The sequence below is a fragment of the Falco cherrug genome, chromosome 11 (genome assembly GCF_023634085.1).
Source record: "Falco cherrug isolate bFalChe1 chromosome 11, bFalChe1.pri, whole genome shotgun sequence".
NCBI classification, from domain to species: Eukaryota; Metazoa; Chordata; class Aves; order Falconiformes; family Falconidae; genus Falco; species Falco cherrug.
Window position 1 is genome coordinate 9,439,099 of NC_073707.1, and position 19,492 is coordinate 9,458,590.

The following is a 19,492-nucleotide window of genomic DNA, read 5'->3' on the forward strand; positions in this document are numbered from 1 at the left end:
AGTTGTGTATGTCTTCGACCAATGCAGCCTGTGGCCCAGAGGTGGCTGAGGGAGTGATGAGGAGCAGGAGCCATCCCAGCCTTCTCTGGCTCCTTGCTTGTTTGGGGCATCACTGACTTAACAGAGGAGTCATAGTGCTCCCCACGCTGACCCTCGTCTGATGAGTGCTGGGTGGATTACGCTTCAGGAAGCTGCAGCACCAACCCTGTTGTTCGTGAGAGAACAGCAGTCTCTTAATCTGTCGGCATTCGCTTCATCCAACAGTCATAAAAAAGCCTCTCGTTGCCATGCAAGCAGCGGTGCAGCCCGCGCTGGCACTGTGGGCAGTCATGGCATCGCTTTACCAGGGAGTCTTGGCCACTGCCTGATAGCTGAGGTTGTGTTACGAGGTTGCTGGATTTATAATGCCCAAGTATTACAGTGGATTTGTAGGCTTATCCAGATGTCGGTGATGTGGTATAGCTGACTGCTATCCCTGTTGAGTTGGAGCTGAATTCTTGTCTCAAGCCCAGCCTCAGTTCTTTACTGGGAAGCAACACTTGAGTTCCTCAAAGCAGCAGAGGCTGGGGATGAGAAAGATTCAGATTTTCAGAAGCCACTCGTGGGAGATTTAGCTTTGTTTCTGATTAGTGACCAAAATGATGCCACTCTAGCAGTGCTTGACTTTTTTTCAGATAGTGCAGTGGCAGTGCTTTTGAAATGCAAGCTGAAATCGTGGCTCAGATCCATGGTATGTCGCATAACGTACACTCAGTTAAGCCATGCAGTGTACACTTGGCTGGGCAGCATATCATTGTTGCGTGCCTGAGTCGCTTAAACGTGCCTAGATAGCAATTTAAGTATTTTTAGGGATGTTTCATTGTTGGTCTCTCATTTAACTATGCAGGTTTACTTTTTTTAACAATACCTTGCTTTTCTAGCACCAAACAAAATGATGTTTAAGAGGAATGTTTGGTTTTTTGTTTGCCTTTTTGTTTTCTTCCCCTACCCTCAGGACAGTTCGGGTGTTTCAAGCTCTCAAAAACCAGGACAACGAAATGCCGGACTGTCAAATGATGAAACTTCACGACTTTATGTGAAGAAAACGATTGTGGTTGGCAACGTCTCCAAGTTAGTATACGGAGTCTGAGGGATGGTCCTTTATATCAGGATTAAACGGAATAGGAGGTTAAAATTAGGAGACAAATAAAATTGCTAGGCTGTCACAGTATGAGGTATTGCTCTTGAATAATCACTGTATGAAAGGCTACCCTCCTCAAGTGTCCGCATGATTTTTTTGTGGGATGAAAAGTGTTTTAGTAGTTTATATATCTTTATATAAAGGTTTAAAGATCTGTTTCTCTCAAGGGGTGTCTTTCAGCCTGTTCTGACCAGTTAGAAATCCCAAGTTTTTCCATGAAAATTTGGAAAAGCAAGTTGTCCTGATGGCTAATTCAGTGTGTCCATAGGGACAGTGTGGGGTTTTTTTTTAAACAAAACAAAAAAAAAACCCCAAACCACCAGAATGAGGAAAATTGTGAAAGTCCAGCACAGTCTGAAGAAATTAATTTGTGCAGTTTTTATTTATAATTTTTTCCCAAAAAATTTTAGAACGGGTAAATAAATATACATAACTTCTGAACTTTGAGGAACTTGGTGGAGAAAAGCATTCATTTTAGGAAACTATGGACAAGCCCAGGTTTTAACTCTCCACCCTTGCACTACTCAAGTCAGTCTTTTCCTCTTGCATAGAAAGTAGCAAACATTTGCTGACGAAACTTACAGTGTTAGAATTGTCTTGAAAATCTGCCTAAGTCTGGGCCTGGAACCAAGTATTGACTAAAGTTTCTTAAAAACTTAAGAATTGTTATTTTTTGTATTTATGGTAGCAGAGTTGCTGATGTTGTGTTTTGGTGCAGTTTTATTTCCTGATATCTGACAATAAGATGGGGAAAGAGATTTCACAGTGGTGGAATGTTAAAATTAAGTATTTCTAAATAAGTGCCAAATGTTTAAATGGACAAATTTCATGTGGCAGTTGTGCACTAAAATAGAGGAAGTGTGTTAGAAGCATAGAGTGGTTTATGGGACTTGTATCTGGTTTTGGATGACCTGTCAGAGTGAAAAACACACAGGCATTTTACCATCCCCAAATTTTATGCCTAATCTTGCCCAAAGTACTACTTGTGGTATTTATCTATTTGGGATTTTTATTGTGCATTTGTTTTTTAATTTCTTTGCCAGGTACATTCCCCCTGACAAGAGGGAAGAAAATGATCAGTCAACCCATAAATGGATGGTGTATGTCCGAGGCTCTCGGAGAGAACCCAGCATAAATCATTTTGTCAAGAAAGTTTGGTTCTTCCTCCATCCCAGTTACAAACCTAATGACCTAGTAGAAGTGAGGTAATAATGAGTTATTCTAGTCAGTATTCCAGTCTTTATGCTTGCAAGGCTTACCGTGCCAAATTTCTTAGAAAGTTAGCAACTTCTTTTCCTTGTTTAGTATTCCATGTCTGTCTTTAACCTCTGGCTTGGCTTGACTTACTCCAAAATAATAGGAAAAATAAATTTGTGTAGCAAATGTGCCAGACAGCTGTGGGTTTTATTTGTTGGGGTTTTTTAATTTCCTACTGAGAAAAAGCATTCAGTTGCTGCATTTCATATTATTCGTATGAGTCTGTGCATCTCCTGTATGTGTTGCAATGCTGTGCAGGTTAGATTTCTGTTGCTAAAAGAGATGTTTTCTACGTCCCTTCCATTCCAGTGTGGAAAAGAACAAGGAGTCTCAGAAAGCTGTTTTCCCCACAGTTTTAATAATACATGTGCATTGGGCAAGAAATTGTGTCCCTCTCCCAAATATTTCTCCACTGTAGTGAGATCAGCGGCACTGGCTTTATGCTTCAGGGTATTTCCCATCAGTGTGGTGGTGCTGGCCCTACAGAAGCAGGGCAGCTTTTCTGCCCTCTCCCAAACCTCCATTCAGAGCTGTAACCCTCCTGAGATGAGCGGGGTCAGTTCTCTGTTGACCGCTGCAGGCAGGGAAATGCCCTGTCTGTATTTCCTTCTCCCAGCTTTGGACCAAGAGGGTGGGAGGATGCCTTCCAGCTACTTTGTGTCTTCCCAAAGAAATTTCTTTCCACAGAGAGGGTGGGGAGGCTGCCTAGGTACAGAGTGGCAACTTAGTTCTTGCAAACTTAAACTGCTGACAGGCAACTCCAGGAGGACTTTTATCTTAGGTAAGAATTGTTGATAGGGCTCAGTAATGTTTCTGAGAAGGCAACCCTGAGCAAGTTGAAAACAAACTTCTTTGTATTTCTTGTATGACATAACTAAAATTACACTTGATTGCTGTCTTTTTGTGCCTTTCTCAGTTTCCACTATGTGATGTCAGTGTTTGTATTCTGTTTTAATTCCATCTGGTTAATTGATTTCTTGTTACACAGTTCCAGTCATCATAGTGACCATTAATGTTCTGGACTAAAAATAGCCTTTAACTTTCTTGGGTTTTGTTCCCTTGCAAAACTACATTTGTTACATTTACAGTAACAACAAGCTGAAATAACAAAGTAATGGTAAATGTTAAGAGATAAATACACCCTTCTTTCCCAGCCTGGAGAATGACTGTGGTTGAGTTTGCTTTTCATTGTTGTCTGTATGTTCTTCCTCTGGCGTTCTGTGAAGCGTGTGCCTTCTTGCTACTGCACAGGGAATAGCAGAAGGTGATTTCAAAATGCTGCATTGAAAACTCACCTTACAGCTGTGTCCTAGGAGATGACTTGGGTTTTTTTTGAAACAAATGTTTTTTATTTGGCATTAGAGCCTTCGGGTTTTTTTTAAAGTGCTTGTTTCTTGCATTCTCTCATCCAACAGTGTTTTACCATTTTCTTCCCTGTCCCCTTGTGCAAAATAAAAGTATGTTTTCAGCTGTCCAAAGCTGTAAAATTCTACTTTCTGGGATTGCATTCTGTGGTGCATAGCAGGCCTAAAGATAGCTTTAGTTGTTAGCTAGAAAAGCAGCCTTTGGCTTTCTAAAGAAGAGGTAGGTGAAAGCTGTACCACTTCTGCATCCAAAATGTGAACCGCTATTTGTTTCCAGAGAACCTCCATTTCACCTGACTAGGAGAGGCTGGGGAGAATTTCCAGTGAGAGTCCAGATACACTTCAAGGATAGCCAGAACAAGAGGATTGATATCATACACAATTTGAAGGTATTTGAACAAAATATTTGAGAGAAAGACAATTAAATGAGCTCTCTTGCAGAATCTAGAAGAGGCTCCACTTGTGTGTCTGCTTCTCTTGTGTGTGTGTGTGTGTGTCCTGCTGGTTATTTGCACATGAATAGTTGAGCTGGAGAAGGAAAGCCTCTTACCCTGGCTATTTTGGAGTTGATGTGGTAGCCAGGGAACCCAGCCTTGCAGAAGCTGGAACTGATTCTGCTCAGAGCAGCAAATCGGTTACCTGCTGTTTCCTACAGTTTGAGATATTTGTCGTGCTCTTACTGGCTTTCATTTGACAGGGTGCTGCAGGGCTGTTTTTCTGTTGGTAAAGTGATTGCTGTATCTGCTCTGTTCCTTCAGTGCTTGCATGTATTGGGTAGAGATTCTTTTGTTAGAGTGGCAGGGAGGGGCCAAGATTCCCCATTTGCTCCTTTTTTCCTTTTGAAGCGAGTGTTATTTTTCAACTCTTTTTATCAGTCCTGCAACACTTAGTAGGATTTGTAGTATGCAGTATGCAGCAGTCCTGGAAAACTAGGCCATTGCTCTTGTTTTCATTAATTAGTAGTCCCTACTGTTAGTGGAATTAAGTCCTGAGCTGGTTTAGTTTCCCATTTCTTTGAGCAGCATGATTAGTTGTATTTAAACTCTGCCTGTATTAATGAATTTCATGCTAACATAGATACCTCCTCACAACCCCAAATACAGACGGTAGAGAAGGTTGGAAATGTTCCCCTGGAACTTAGGGACATTTATATGCAGACAATGAGTGAAATATAGTTGGAGAGAGATAACTGGGGGAGAAATAGGTACCAGTATGATGGCCATTGTGCAGCGAAGGAAGCTCAGCCAACAGAAGAAAGTTGAGCCAGTCTGTTGCACGCAAGAACTCAAATCGGCAAATCTTTGCTGTTTGTGGGGTGAGCCTGTGGCTGCTGTGAGTCGATAGAAGTGAGCTGAGCCTTCCACAGCTGGCAGCCTGTCTGCCCCTGAGCTCCAGGGCACCACAAGTCTGTCAAACCCAGCTTCTCTATAGGTATTTTGATAGATGCCTCTGGGATTTTCTGCCTCTTTATCAGCTGGTAATCAGTGTAAAAGAGTGATTTAATCAAAAATTATGGTGTAAACATAGCCTTTGTGCTGGTCAGTTTAAATCTGATTTTTTTCCTAGTATTGTTTCCTCATATTGACATCAGGAATAAAAAAGGACACTCTGAAAGACTCCTCTTAGACTGAAATAATAGTTCCCCAACAATCTCATTGCCTTCAGCTTTTGCTCCTTCCTCCTTCAGTGCGGGCTTTGGGTTGTGGTTGCCTTTTTTGCAGAAGAGAGGGTACTTAACAAAGCACACAGATTTCTGACCCGGTGGCCTCAAAACTTTGGAGCGCTGCTGCTCAGCTTAGTTTCATCTTTTTCAAACAGATTGTATTGTAAATTCTAGATAAGATACTGTTTTGCCCTAGTTAATATAAATATATTGTATTGTTTTACCCAGTTGGACAGGACCTACACAGGCCTGCAGACACTTGGCGCAGAAACGGTAAGTCAGTGGGTCATGGGTGGATACTGTACTTTGATTACCTTACGGATGTTTGAAACGATATACAGGATTATGCACTGAGTCAGACCCATTTGACTTCACAATTTCTGGAAAGCAGATTTTTGCTCTCTTGTTAAATGAAATGATGATGACACCTTGTCACTAATCATGACAACAGTAATTTTTTTCCCCTTTCTAGTTGGGGGAGACTGTTTCCAGCTCTTCTTTCATAAAGAACTTAACTTGTACTACAGTTTTAATGTTTATTTCTTTGTGGAGCTTCTGGTACCAAATGCCTTGATTTGCATTCTGATGTGTTCCTGTGCAACCCGCTGTAGGTGACCCTGCTTTAGCAGGGGGCTGGACTAGGCGATCTCCAGAGGGCCCTTCCAGCCCTGACCAGTCTGCTGCAGATCTCATACATAAAAGAGATCTTTAAGTTAAAGAGATCACCTAACTGTCCTGCTGAAATTTTGCAGTATGTTAAGTATTTCTAAGTTTCTGCATCTGTTGAGATTCAGCATCTTCGTGGAAAATGAACTCTTAAAAACTTAAAATAAGTGAATTAATAACTCAGTTTGCTATATCTCTAAAGGTGGGTTTTTTATTACTTTCCCCTTGTTGTACGTAGTGAACGGAAATTTTTGTGGTGAAATTGCATTACTTCAGCTTTTCAGTCTGTGGAGAAAACATTAATGCGAGATGTCTACTGTGATTAAAGAACACTTTTGAAGAGTAGATAATGTGGTGTGTTTCTCAAGGCCTTATGAAAAAAGGCAGAAAAGGCAAGCTGCAGTTTTGTGCTTGTCCCTAAGGGGGGATGCTGTCCTTTCCTTAGTGGGATGCTTGGAGCTGGGCTCTGTATTCCTTCCAGTGTTCACTGCTCAGATTTTCACATGGACTGAGAAATGTGCTATTTTACTGTGGAGGTTCAGTGTTGCAACATTTTTTGTCTTAGCTCAAGTGCTGCTGGACCTCTGTGAAGTGTTCCTGAAATGAATAGAAATGTTGTACAGAGGTGGGGAGAGGAGAGGCAGAAGTTTCTAGACGTTAAAATTAAAAGAAAAGACAGTTGTTTTCATTTTTTGTATCTTTACTTAGCCACCAAATATTAATGTTGTCCTTTCTCCTCTTTTTGGAAGGTAGTGGATGTGGAGCTACACAGGCATTCCCTTGGCGAGGAGTATCTCTTCTCCCAGTCTTCAGAGTCTGACCTTTCTGATGTTCCTACATCTTTACCACTGCCATTGAGTATCCCAGCACCAGTGAAAGCTTCTTCACCAATTAAACAGTTGCGGGACTCCAGCCCAGATGCTTCTGTGGACAAAGGTAAAGCGAATGGGTGTTGGTGAAATTCAAATTCTTGGAACTTCAGCTCTTCTGGATACCTCCTTTTAGTTGTTTTTGTGCCTTAAAGGTTGCCAGTGCTACCTGCTTATTGCTCAGCCTAGGTGATTGTTTCCTCAATGTACTCTGAAATGTAATTCAGAAATTGTTACGTTTTTTGGGGGGTTGGTTTGGGTTTTTTTGTGTGTTTTTTTTTTTTTTAATCTGGAGTTTGAGTGGGCTGTTTTGCTAGATGTAGTGAATATGGAGCTTTATGCAGCAGATACAGTTGGAAAAATGGTTGTTGGATAGCACTCATAGTTTTGTTCTTGGCAGACTGTTTTCAGAGCAGTTTTTAGGTTTCTGAATTTTGGGCGGACTGTACGCGTTTAAGGAATTGGTCTAGTGCTGTGTTCAGTTATATACATTGGTGCCTAACATGAGTTGACCTGGGGAACACAAATGACTACATAACTGTGGTGTTGGACATAGAGACTGAAAAAGATGTAGTGTATGTTTGTCTGACGGGTGGCATCTGTGCATGTCATGGTCTCATTCTCCTCCCCTTGTAAGGTCAGGAAATGCACTGCCCGTTGCAGTGGGGCACCACTTGATGCCTTAGGATCATTTGCAATGCCTGAAACAAGCTAGTGCTGGCCCCTGGGGCACACTGTTAGGTTTTTAGTTCATGTGAGGTAGGAAAAACTGTGCCTCTGTTAGCATTTAACTTTACTCTCTAAAATACGTGGTGTCAAGGCTTACGTGACGGACCTTGGTTAACTGGGCTGAGAAAGAAGGGTGTCTTCTATGGTTTACACATTTCAGTGTGAGAAGCTTGCTGGAAACAGCAACTTTATGTTTCAAAACACAGTGGCGTGCAACATTGTCTGATGCCTTTCATGATTTCTCCTGGCACTTCTGTGTTCAAGGAATGGCTTTAAGCTGGTGTCGTGCATGGTGTGCTTTCTGGTAGGTGCCACGATGCTACTGGCAGTGTTCTGGCTCAGCAAGAAGAATGTCCACTGTTTAAATGCAGTGTTCTCTTGTGGCCAAAAAAGCAGAAACACAACCAAATTTTAAATTCACAGGCTTTTTATTTGAACAGGAAGATATGCAGCACCTTTAGGTGAGCACTGCTACAGCCAACAGGAAGCAAGTAAACCTGCCTCTTTCTTACACTGACAGGCAGTGGCTTCTCTCGTCAGCTCCAGGTTAATTGATCTCCTTCTGCGTCAGATAACCCAGGCCAAAAGGCAGTAGGTGTTCTCCTTGTGCTCTTACTCGAAAAAATGTGCTGTGAGATGCTCTCCGAAGGAGGTCCAGCCTTAGCCTTGTGGAGCCCTAACTGAGGACACTTGAAACTACCAACAGCTTTTGGTCAATGGAAAGGTCATTCCAAGAAAATGCTTGAGAAGTGGCTGATCACCTGCCACAGCTGAACAGGCTGTGCACAGTAGCGTTTTATTCTTCTGTTCAGAGACGAATCCAACAAGCTTGCGCAGGAGGAACCCCCTACCCCACTTTCTCCCTGTTCAGCACTGCCCGCCGGTTGTTTTTCCTTCCTTCCTTCAAGAACATGTTTGTCATACCTGAGTTTTGTTTGTGTGGAGAAGCACAGTAAGGAATTAGATGTCTCAGCCTAAGAACTATTTCTCTTGTTTTCCCTGTTTTAATCAGGATTCCCTGGGAATGCTGAAACCGAAAGACATGCCACGTTTTATTCCCTGCCATCTTCGATAGAACGGACTCCCACCAAATTAGCCACACAGAAAGTTGCCTTTGGCTCTCATGGAAATTCAGCCTTTCAACCCATTGCAGCTAGCTGTAAAATAGTGCCTCAAGGTCAGAGTCCAAGCCCTGCAGAGTCACCAGGAAAATCCTTCCAGCCTATCACCATGAGTTGCAAGATTGTATCAGGTGAATGTTAGTTTACTTATCCCAGTGCTTCACCCTGGAAAACGAGAGAGTGAACCAGTTGGACTTGTTTTGTGTCCTTCCCCTGATTTCCTGCCAATCTTTGAACATTGGGCAGTAGGAAACTCTATGATAAGGAGCTAAACACACTTCTTAATGTTCAAGAAAAAAACCACACAAGTGTGAAATGCTTCACGTTGGATCAAAAGCAGGATGAGAGCTGTTCTCTCCCTGTTCTTGAATGCTTTTAAGTACGAAAAAGATAGAAAGATAGACTTTAGCTGGACTGCTACCCACAGAAAGGCCCAGGCAAGGATGCAGCTTCCACGTCGGGTATTTATATGTGGGAAGAAGCCCACATATGTGTTCTTCTCCCTCCTGTTTTCAGACAGCTGGGATGGATTAAGAAGAAAATTTTTTTCTGATTATTGGCAAATAATTAGGTTCGACCTTGTACACTCAAATAGTCCCTCTTGTACTTGCGATATATCCTCAGATGGAACAGCTTTGCTCTTCCTCTTCCAAAAGTCCACCCTCTGTTGGATTAAATTGTCAGCTGACTGCAGTGAGCAATGTGATACACTCTTTTGATAGCTTCTGAATCAAACGTGGTCAAGGTGCTGTTTACTCATTTCACTTATAGTCCCTTCCCTGCCCTGGGCATGATGCCATCCACTGGATGATGTTTTACATCAGAAGGTTTTAATGTGCAGCTCATCACGTCATATGTTTTGAAGCTGAAAGGACCTGTTAACGTTCCTTCATTTTCTGGTGTTCTGGGTAGAGAGGATGAAGCACCAGCTATCAGTATGTGTGATTTCTGATGATCTGCTCCCAGATAATTTTCCTCAAGTGTGTCTGGTTTGTTGGTTTTGTTTTGTTTTTTTAAAATTACATTTCAATACTGTTCCTTGACATCTTAAAACTGTACTCAGGCTGATTTACATTTGAACCTATGCCAAGTGCTTTCTTCTTTCTTAATAAGCTCTCCTCTTGATCTTCTTTTCCCAAGGCTTCCCAGAAAGCAGGAATTATAGGGGCCATCCTATCCTTAAAATCCTTGGACTGCTCTCTGTTGATCTTTGCTATTTAAATGTTTCCTTGCTAAATATTTTCCAAGGTTCTGCCATCTGCCAAGAAGAGTCACCCCTTTCAGATTCCAAAAGCAGTTCATAAGACACGGAGATTTTATTTGATCGGCATTTATGTTCCATTTTAATTGTCAATCACTGCCAAGAAAGCAGATTAACAGGCAGTCAAAGCTTAGTGTGCTTGCTGCCATCTCTTTTTCTCTGATCACTGCCTTGCCTGTCCTTTTCTCTGCATTTCTTGTTTACTGCCTCATGCAACTTTTTTCTTCTCTGGTTTTTCCCTTTCCTGGTCCTGTTACACAGAAGTTGCACATTTTACAGTTAAGGGCTTCTGCTGTAGTGAGAGCAGCGAAGGGGCAAGAGTGTCCATGACTGTCTGATGGCTGCTGTATCGCACAGCCTTGTTACATGAACTGCTCAGTTCCTGGCTCTGAATGCCCGTACTGTGGGCTCCACAAGAGAAGGAGAGCACCTCTCAAGGAGCTCAGCTCTTTTGCTTTCTTCCTCTCCTTGGATGGACTGGTCTTGGCAGTGAGAATGATTTAGGTAACATCCCTCAGGATTCAGGGACAGAACATTTGGCTTCTCAAGGTCCCTTTGAACCCTGCTTGTTCTGGTAGGCAGAGAATGTCCAGGGTAGGTATGAGCCATAGTGCTTTACATGCCTTTCCTCTCCTTCTGTCTCCTCTTTCCTTCTCCAAGTCATGTGATCTCACTCAGGCTGGGAAATGCATCCTCAAAAAATGTTCCTTCTCTAAGCCATTTTAAAAAGTACTACTATTGCTGTATTTTTATGTTCTTACAACATTTACAAGATAGAAGCATTGGACTTTTTTTCTTAAGGTTCTCCAATATCGACCCCTAGTCCATCTCCGCTACCTCGTACCCCAACCTCCACTCCGGTGCACATGAAGCAAGGCTCTGCTAGTTCAGTCATTAATAATCCGTATGTTATTGTGGACAAGCCTGGACAGATGGTTGGAGCAGCAGCCACAAGCACAGGTGTGTAGTGTGATCACCAAAGGCAGTGGCTTAGTCTTACCCATTCAGGTTTATTCTTCCTTTAAAATGATGAGTGCAATAACAGTATTTCAGTTTGTCAAGGTGGAAGAGTGCTCGGCAAAGAAAGAAGGAGGTATTGTTGGTGTGCACAACTGGCCTGTGTAACATGGTTAAGGTATCTCAGACTTTAACATGACTTCCATTAGGAAACAGCACATAGCATAAGGCCGAATGGGATCCACAGACACCTCTTCAGAGAGAGCCTGTTCTTTGCAGGCAAAAAGGGAAGGGGAGGAAGTAATGTAGACTGTGGTGCATGGAGATTTAGACAGAAACATGGGTGGCTGGGTGAGAACTGTGTTGCGGATGTGGGCACAAAGCATGGAGAGCTTGCAGTGACAGGCAGATCAGTCTTCAAGTCCCAGCGTATGGTGCTTTACATGTGTTGAAATGCATAGACCCATGTTACCAGAGCAGCCGTGCTGGGTTTTGTTACTGCTTTTAACTTATAGCTGGTCCAATTCCAGCCAGTTTGGATTCCTCTAACTGGATTATTTTGGTGCTTCAGTGGTGCTGTAAGCCTGGGTCCAGGGGGAGGAATGAGCTGCAGGAGATGGGTGACGGGTGTGGGGGTCAATGGGTAGTTTGTGTCAGTGCTAGAGGAAAAAGTTACTCAAAAGTCTTTCATTTGTTGTGATTTGTGGCCAAGAACCACTGTCTATTTAAAAACATGTTTGTTTATGTATGTGTGTGCTTGCTAGCATCTCAGAAGGATGCTCAGAGCTATGTGATGAAGTGCAGTGTACATGTAATACGCAAACTGTTTGCTGGGCATGGTTGGAAAATGCAAATATTCTTCTCTTAATAACAGTTCCTCCTTTTATCTGAGGGAACACAGCTGTCATGTTCATTTTAGCTTCTTCACAGAGGGAATTGGTAGGGGGAGCATAGTCATAGCTGAATTTTTCAAAGTATGTTTTAGGAATTTCTTGCTAACACTGAAGCTGTTTCACCAATAGGTTTTTGGGGTTGGGTTTTTTTGTTTGTTTGGGGGGGTTCTGCCTTTTTTTCTTTTCTGTTTCTTCTTTACCTCTGGCCTTACTGTCTGCTCTGCACACGTGGTTTATTGTTGTTTGGGTAACTTTTGTATTGTCCTAGTAGAGATTTGCACATGGAGGGTAGGTTCTGTAGATGCACCAGATGGTTTGGACATATAAATCTCAATGCTGTTAAAGGTGCAGTTTCCCACCACGTTAGTGTGGTGTAAGTGCAGACTGGCCTGGAAGAAACTGCCTGCTGCCTCTCCCTCCCCTGCGCTCCTGCTGCTTTGCTCGTATCCTGCACAAGTCAGATCAGGTCAGTGGCAGAGCAGAAAATTAATGCCCTCCTCTCCCCAGACTGAGCTTTGTTGTCAGATAGCTTCATCACCAGACCCTGTATGACAGAGCAAGAGGGAACGTGGAACTGGCTTTTTGGCTACAGCAGCCAGGCTGGATTGAGCATAATGTGATACTACAGACAAAGTCACTGGGACGTTTTTGATAAGACTGCAGATCATATTTAAAATGAGTGGCAAGAGCTCTATGCTCTGAAAGCCAGCCTTTCCAAACCCCTGAAATGGCTGCTTGCTTGCTTTTAAATTTAAATGCAGATTGTAGTACAGCTGTGTGAGAGACTATTACTGTGTTTTTGTGTGTGTTGTCTGTGGCTTTGGCATTTCTTGAAGAAACAAAACTAACCAACCAGCCCAACAGCAGTAATAAACTGCTGCTGAGCAACAAAGTGTTATGTACACACTGATAATGCAGGGTAAGTTTACCACTGAACCCCCATCCGTTTTGAGGGGTCAGGAGAGTGCTGTGGCACATATATCCATATGTTAATTTTGCAAGAGCAGTCTTCTGCAGATAGAGGACCCTGTGTCTTAATTCCTTGGTTTTGTTTCTTCCTTCACCCTCCTCACTCTGTCCCTTCCTCATGTTACTCCTCACTTTGTCTCTCTCCTTTCCTGGCCTTCCTTTTCCTTCCTGCTCCAGCCTCCTCCAAGCCTTCCCCTCTGCCAGTGTCTGAGGCTGGTGTAGGTTCAGAGGGCTTCTGCAGCAGGTTCTCACTGGCAGCTCGTTTACTGTCCTAATTTCACATGTTTGCACCTGTAGCCGATACCCTCAGGCTCCGAGGAAGGTGCCTTTCCATTTGCCTGCAGCAAACGGAGCTCTGGGTGCAGAGTACCCCCTCTGGGGCAAGGGTTCTGCCGGTGGAAATTTGGTAGTGGATTTGTTTTGTGCCCATGCCAACTCCCACTTGACGTACTTCATGGAGAATACACAGTTGAAAATAAATGCTGTGTGTCGTCTTAGAAGAGGTTTCATGTGTTTGTTGGCACGGCTCGCCAGCCCTCACCTGACATGTCCTTTGTTTCCTGATACGCAGGGAGCCCAACCAGCAAACAGGCCAGTGTTTGTCAGGCCTCTCACGGAACTGGATCTCCTGTATCAAAGACCCATGGGAACAGTTTTGTCACCTCAGCTGTCAAGGTAATGTTCTCGTTAGGTGTGTACTTTCCATTTAAAATTCAGCTTCCTATTAAATAGGGCTTTTTAAGTGTTATAAATCCTGCATTTCGAGGAAATTCTTTAGGTTGTCATTTCATATGAAGATTTACTGTGTCTAACAGAGGGAGCTGTGTGAGAACATGGTGGTTATACAAGATGATAGTGTCACTTCATGCAGCTCTAATTAGACGTGCCTACACCTCTGTTAAAGGCATTGCTTTTTTGCATTTTCTACAAGGGGATCCATGGAGAGCATAGCTCTCAAAATGTCTTGTCTTTCAAAAAAGCTCTTCTGTAGCTGACTTTGATCTTTTTCACTTTTAGTGACAATATGTGATTAAACCAGAGGTGCCTACCTCAAAACCTTCACTCTGTTCATTATCTTTGTACAGCAGCCACTCCTAGCAGCCTGAAAATAGCCCATTTAGTGGTTTTATAACTGCCTGCTTTTAGAAAAATGTTTGTGTAAACAGTGGAGTAACCCAGTGTGTAAACAAACAGTGATAAATGGGGTCCACCATGCATCTGATCTGCAAAGCCCAAAAGGTATGGAGCTGAACTGTCTCACATAAAATCTCTCCCACATCTTGTGCTAGGAAGGCTATTTCTGGCAGGGAAGCGCCGTCAGTGTGGCTCTTTCTGAAAGCAGCTGGTGGGTGTGCTGCTGAAAGCAGGAGCGTTTCCCTGTCTCCAAGTCAGAAAAATGTTAATGCAGGATTTGGTGGGGAGCAAAGGCTTGCCAGTCAGCCTGCGGAGACCAAATCTCTTTATATTTGGAACTGAAATACTTCCTGTGTCTGTTAGGAAGAAAGTGGTGAAGGTTGCTGTCCGAAGCAATTGGTTTGGAGTAGTGTTTTAAGTGTCAGGTGTGCAGGTAGCTCTTCAGCTTTTAAGAGCCTGTCTGCTCAGATGGATTTCACTTAACTATGCTGAAAACTATTCATGAGTCTTTAATTTTCACTGATTTGGGACAGTTCTTTCTGAAAGGTTCTCAGTGAGTCAGAGTAGGCGCGTGTCATTAGTGACAGTTGAATTCTGTATTTCCAGGGCAAAGTTAAAAACTGAAGGTATGTTAGAAAAAAAAAGATCATAGCTCTGTAAACAGTAATATATTTTGATTAATGTCTTCTGGTTGGTGGAAAAGTGTAATTTTATGGTTTCTTTAAAGAGGAGGGAGTGCCTGATAGTTCACTGTGATGTTACAGATTGTGCTTAACTCGCCACTTTTCATCACTGTGCTAGCTTTCTCTGTATTTTTTTATTACTTAAAGCTGTGTTTCTTCAGCCACCTTAAAATGACCGATATGCAAGCTGCTGTGGAGAGGACTGGTTGTGCCTCTAGCCTTGTCTTCACACTCCCCGTTTGCTGCCACTTGTGCAGTGGTGTGGTGAACCACAGCAGGCAGATGATCTGGTTGAAAACTGATCTGTTTTCAGCTGTATGTGTCAGCACAAGGAAGATGGCAGGAGCGCTAGGATAGAGCCTGAGGGCTTGCTTTCTGGTCATGATCCAACCCAAGGATGGGCCAAGTGATTGTGAAACCATGGCTTTGGAGTTCACGTTGATTGTAACAGAGTACAATTATTTTACTTAAATAAAACAGAATGGTAACAAACTTCCTCAAGTGCATTTGGTTTTTCTACCAGCCTCAGATCCAGAAATGCCAGGTGCATGATTTTGCAGGTGTGAAAATATTTTTAGTTCAGTTGCTTATGTAGCCTCACTGTTTCTGCCAAATAGTGAGTTCTGCTTGGGAAGACCGTATGCCATCGCATCTTCCTAGTTACAGGACAGCAAAAATTCATCTGAGAGGATTTTGCTTGCAGACTTAAGTTGAACATATTTTTTCCCCTTTGTAACTTGTTTCTTCTTAGATTGTCTTCTCTCTCTGAGACTGTGTATAGAATAACAGAATGATGGAGGTTGGCAGTGACCTCTGGAGTTTGTCCAGTCCAACTCCTCTGCTCAGAGCAGGGTCAAGTAGAGCAGGTTGCTCAGGAGTACATCCAGTTGGTTTTTGAGTATCTCCAAAGCTGGAGAGTCCACAGCCTCCCTGGGCAACCTCTTCCAGTGTTTTATGTCCATTAAATATTTTTTTTTCCTTATAATTAAACAGAATGTCCTGTGTTTCAATTTTTCAATTTGTGCCCATTGACTCTTGTCCTTTCATTGGTTACTGTTGATTGTTATCTGGCTTGATCTTCTTTACACCTTCGCATCAGGTATTTATATGCATTGATAAAATACCGCTTCAACCTACTTGAATTTTACAGCTCTGAAACACTTTGTATAAAAAGCTAGCCAGGGAAAATAAGTCGATTTCTTTCACCTATGTGTGATATAGTAAGAAACAGTTACTGCTGTTGGAGATGTAACATTCCAAATAAAGTTTGCTTTGTAGGTTGTATTAAGTATGTTACACTCCATTTAATTAATTGTTGACTGATTCTGGAAATGTCTTTATTTGTGCAGGTAATTTGGCCTGCCTAGATGGTCCATACTACCCTTTATTAGCAGTCACTTGTTTTATTACTTCCATTAGACATTTCACTGATTTTGTGCACCATGTCTTCCTATTTGCAGCAGGAGGATTCTCTGTTTGCCACCATGCCACCCCTCTGTCCCATTGGGAGCCATTCCAAGGTGCAGAGCCCCAAATCAGTCACTGGAGGACTTGGAGCTTTTACAAAGGTATTCCTCTTGGCTTTTTTGCCAGGACAAGAAGCCCAATAGTGCCACTTCATGCTGTCTTGTGCCACAAACCATGTAACTTCCAGTGCATGGAAAACTTACTGGAACCAATGCGTCTTCCTGCCAAGGGCTCTCTAGCACCTCTCAAAAATGTTTGGGTTTGTTCTTTTTTTTCTTTTCTCTCCCTGTGGCTTTACTGTACCTGTCATCTTTCTTTTTACCTCCTCTTTAATCCTTTCTTGGTTTTCTTTGAATCACTTTCATATTGAGGCTGATGTTTTAAAGCTGTTTTTAGTGGGATACAGTGAAAGTAAACTGCAGTAGATCTGTCAGGAGCTACTTAAAAAATGATACAGTGATTTCTGAATGTCAGATGTTGCTACTTCTGAGTACATTTCCTTAAATGTTGTCATCCAGAATTATAAGTTGGTTCTGGCAGTATTAGGTGATCCAGGTAAAAGGTGGAAGAATGCTTCCGACCAGTTACAGTGCCTACAGCAATCTAACACAAAAGAAACCCCAGCCTTTCTTGAGTCGCTGCTCTTTGGGATTAGATTTACGGCCTGTCCCAGAGAAACGTGAAACATGTACATGAGAGAATAATGCCAGCTATAATAATTTACGGTATCTATAGCTATAATATTGGTTGTAATATTGCAGGATATAAAAAAAATATGGAGGTTTAGAACATGTTCTGAGCAGGAGGGTGCTTAGAAATTTGAAGCCTTAGGGTATTGCGGCTCAGTGTTGAGATGCAGGGCCCGAAGTCGTCAGGTCTGGTAAAGCCCACTGTTAGCATGACTAGTAGTTGTAATATTACTTGCTGTTTCTGTGATTCTGTAATTTCTATGAGCACCACTCAAATCTGGAATGCTTTGTAAGAGCAGACACCACCCACACACCCATGTTGGTAGTAGCCCTTGTCTTGGAGCTGAGTTAGTGTCCACCTGGTGGTAAGAACCATGTCTGACTGTTGGCCTGCCCTTTCCTGCAGACAGGCTGTTTCAGAAATGATCCTCGACAATTTAAGGTCTTTGCTTTCTTATTATTTCTTCCTATTTAAAAGGTGATCATAAAGCAGGAGCCAGGAGAGCTGCCCCAGCAACCGCAACTACCAGTGACAGGGACAGCCACGCAGACCTCTGTGCAGCAGTATGTCACTGTAAAAGGGAGCCACATGTTAGCCTTGTCACCGCAGAAGCCGGTCGTGAGCACAGGCGAGGGGACAGTGCAGTCTAAGGTATGAGGCACTTGGGTGTCTTTGGTGTGGTGTAAGCTGTCTTTCTTGTGGTTTTATTACAACATTTTGTGCTTCTCTTGGGGATACAGGGTTGCTTCTGTCTCAGACCCAGGCAGCAGCACCATGCTTAGCTCGTTTTTCTCCATGTGCACAGTGGATCATACCATGCTTACCTTGTATTACCTGCTTACCGTGAGAAGGGAGCAGGGTGAGCAGGCACTATTGCATTTTATTACATACAGGGAACATCTCCCGCTTCTGTCTAACCCATTGCAACAGTTGGGATGGGGGTGGTTTTGAACAACCCAGACAGCGGGCTGCCATCATCAGCTCTTTCTGAAATGCATCCAGGTATTTCTGTAAGAGGGGTCAAATTCTTTCCTTATTTCTTTGGACTGCAGTCCAAGGAAACAAGGCCTGCAACAGAAAAAAGATCAGGACGAACAAGGAGTGGGGTGGAGTCTGAGCCAGAACTAGCATTAGGCAGAAGCAGTGCTACTTGAGTGACAGCTGAAGTGTTCTATTGTAGGAGTCTGTGCCAATGCAGTGCTGCTATAACAGGAGTGACACAGCTTCTGAGAAGGCACAGTAACTGTGCAGTGACAAGATGACAGATGTGTCAGAAATTGTCTCCGTTCTTGCCTGTTTCCATTGTGGATAGAGTCAAATCAAGTGCCAAGCACAGGAGACTACGTACAAAGCTTTCACTTTTGCATAAGTAAATACATATTTACATTTGCAACAGTTTGTTTCCATTTTACTTCCTTATTTGCCTCTTTGAGCAGGTATGCAAACTTGTGTTTCCCTGCAGTTATTGTCAACACGTAAAACTGAAGCAGTTTGTGATTCTGCTTTGAGGCCATAGTTTTCCCAGGGAGTCTGTTCCCATTAATGTGTTTGAAACTAAATTTCTGGATCTCTGTGCTTTGCCAACGCAAGCTTTATCTTCAGCTGGAATTAAGGCATTGCTTATATATGAGGGGAAAAAATGGAAGTGCCCTGTAATTTGAATGTTCTTAATCTTTTGTGGGTGCTCTGAAATCCTGGTTGTGTTTATCTTTTTGCTTAGGATTGACCTCTTGCCAATTTAATTTTGTTTCTGAATTAATAGCTTTTATACGTGACTAGACATGTATAAAGTGTCCTGAATTGTCTAGAGGTGGAGGTAGCTACCAGCTAGAATTCACATGATTGCGCTTGGCAGCACTACATCATCCAATACTTATTTCTTGCAGGTTGTTGGCGTTCCAGTTGGTTCTGCTTTACAGTCGACAGTGAAACAAGCAGTGGCTATAAGTGGTGGCCAGATACTTGTGGCAAAATCTAGCTCTTCGGTAGCAAAGGCTGTTGGTCCGAAGCAGGTTGTGACTCAAGGTGTAGCCAAAGCCATCGTGAGTGGAGGTGGAGGGACGATTGTTGCTCAGCCTGTGCAGACTATAACAAAGGCGCAAGTTTCTTCCACAGGTGCTCAGAAAAGTACATCTCAAGGCTCAGGTAGAGTAATTTTACACCTTGTTAGTAGCTCATGATGGGTAGTCTTTGAGGGTCTGTAATGATTTCTCCAACTGCAAAATAACTATGTGTGATTGAAAAACTTCAAAATTACTAGAGAGGTCTGTAGGGGAATTCAGGCTGACTGAGATTAGTTATAAAGCAAATGTTCACTCATTATCTGTAAGGGGGAAGAGGAGGGAGCACAAGTACTTTAAAACATGCAGTGTTCTGTGAGTGGAGATCAGATATGCTGGGGAATGTACTGGAGAACTAGCAGTCTTTCATGGAGCCAGGTCTCACATTTTTGCCCAGCATTGTGGTCCTTAGATGCTCAAAAAGCTCCACATCAACAAACAAGAGCCAAACTGCCCTTAATGTATCTTCACATCTTCCCCAGTTACAAGGGTTGGGCAGAAGCACCCTGCCTGCTTCTGCCACAGCTGG

The 19,492-nt window shown here is 42.8% G+C and overlaps 1 protein-coding gene across 8 annotated transcripts in view; it reads left to right on the top strand.

The window, feature by feature from the left end:
• The window catches only part of YEATS2 (YEATS domain containing 2), a 50,023-nt gene that overhangs the window by 8,641 nt on the left and 21,890 nt on the right, over nt 1–19,492 (top strand). For 6 of the 8 annotated variants that reach the window (XR_008734402.1, XR_008734403.1, XM_055723405.1 and 3 more), the window contains 11 exons: nt 995–1,110; nt 2,224–2,385; nt 4,079–4,190; nt 5,693–5,737; nt 6,880–7,066; nt 8,741–8,980; nt 10,912–11,070; nt 13,501–13,604; nt 16,207–16,314; nt 17,381–17,554; nt 18,790–19,048. Coding sequence is in view for 6 of the 8 variants with exons in the window: in XM_055723405.1 (XP_055579380.1) it covers nt 995–1,110; nt 2,224–2,385; nt 4,079–4,190; nt 5,693–5,737; nt 6,880–7,066; nt 8,741–8,980; nt 10,912–11,070; nt 13,501–13,604; nt 16,207–16,314; nt 17,381–17,554; nt 18,790–19,048 (1,666 nt within the window). In the remaining 2 variants the exon portion in view is untranslated. The remainder of the gene's footprint in view (nt 1–994; nt 1,111–2,223; nt 2,386–4,078; nt 4,191–5,692; nt 5,738–6,879; nt 7,067–8,740; nt 8,981–10,911; nt 11,071–13,500; nt 13,605–16,206; nt 16,315–17,380; nt 17,555–18,789; nt 19,049–19,492) is intronic. The other 2 variants (XM_027808807.2, XM_027808808.2) reach the window with 2 other exon arrangements.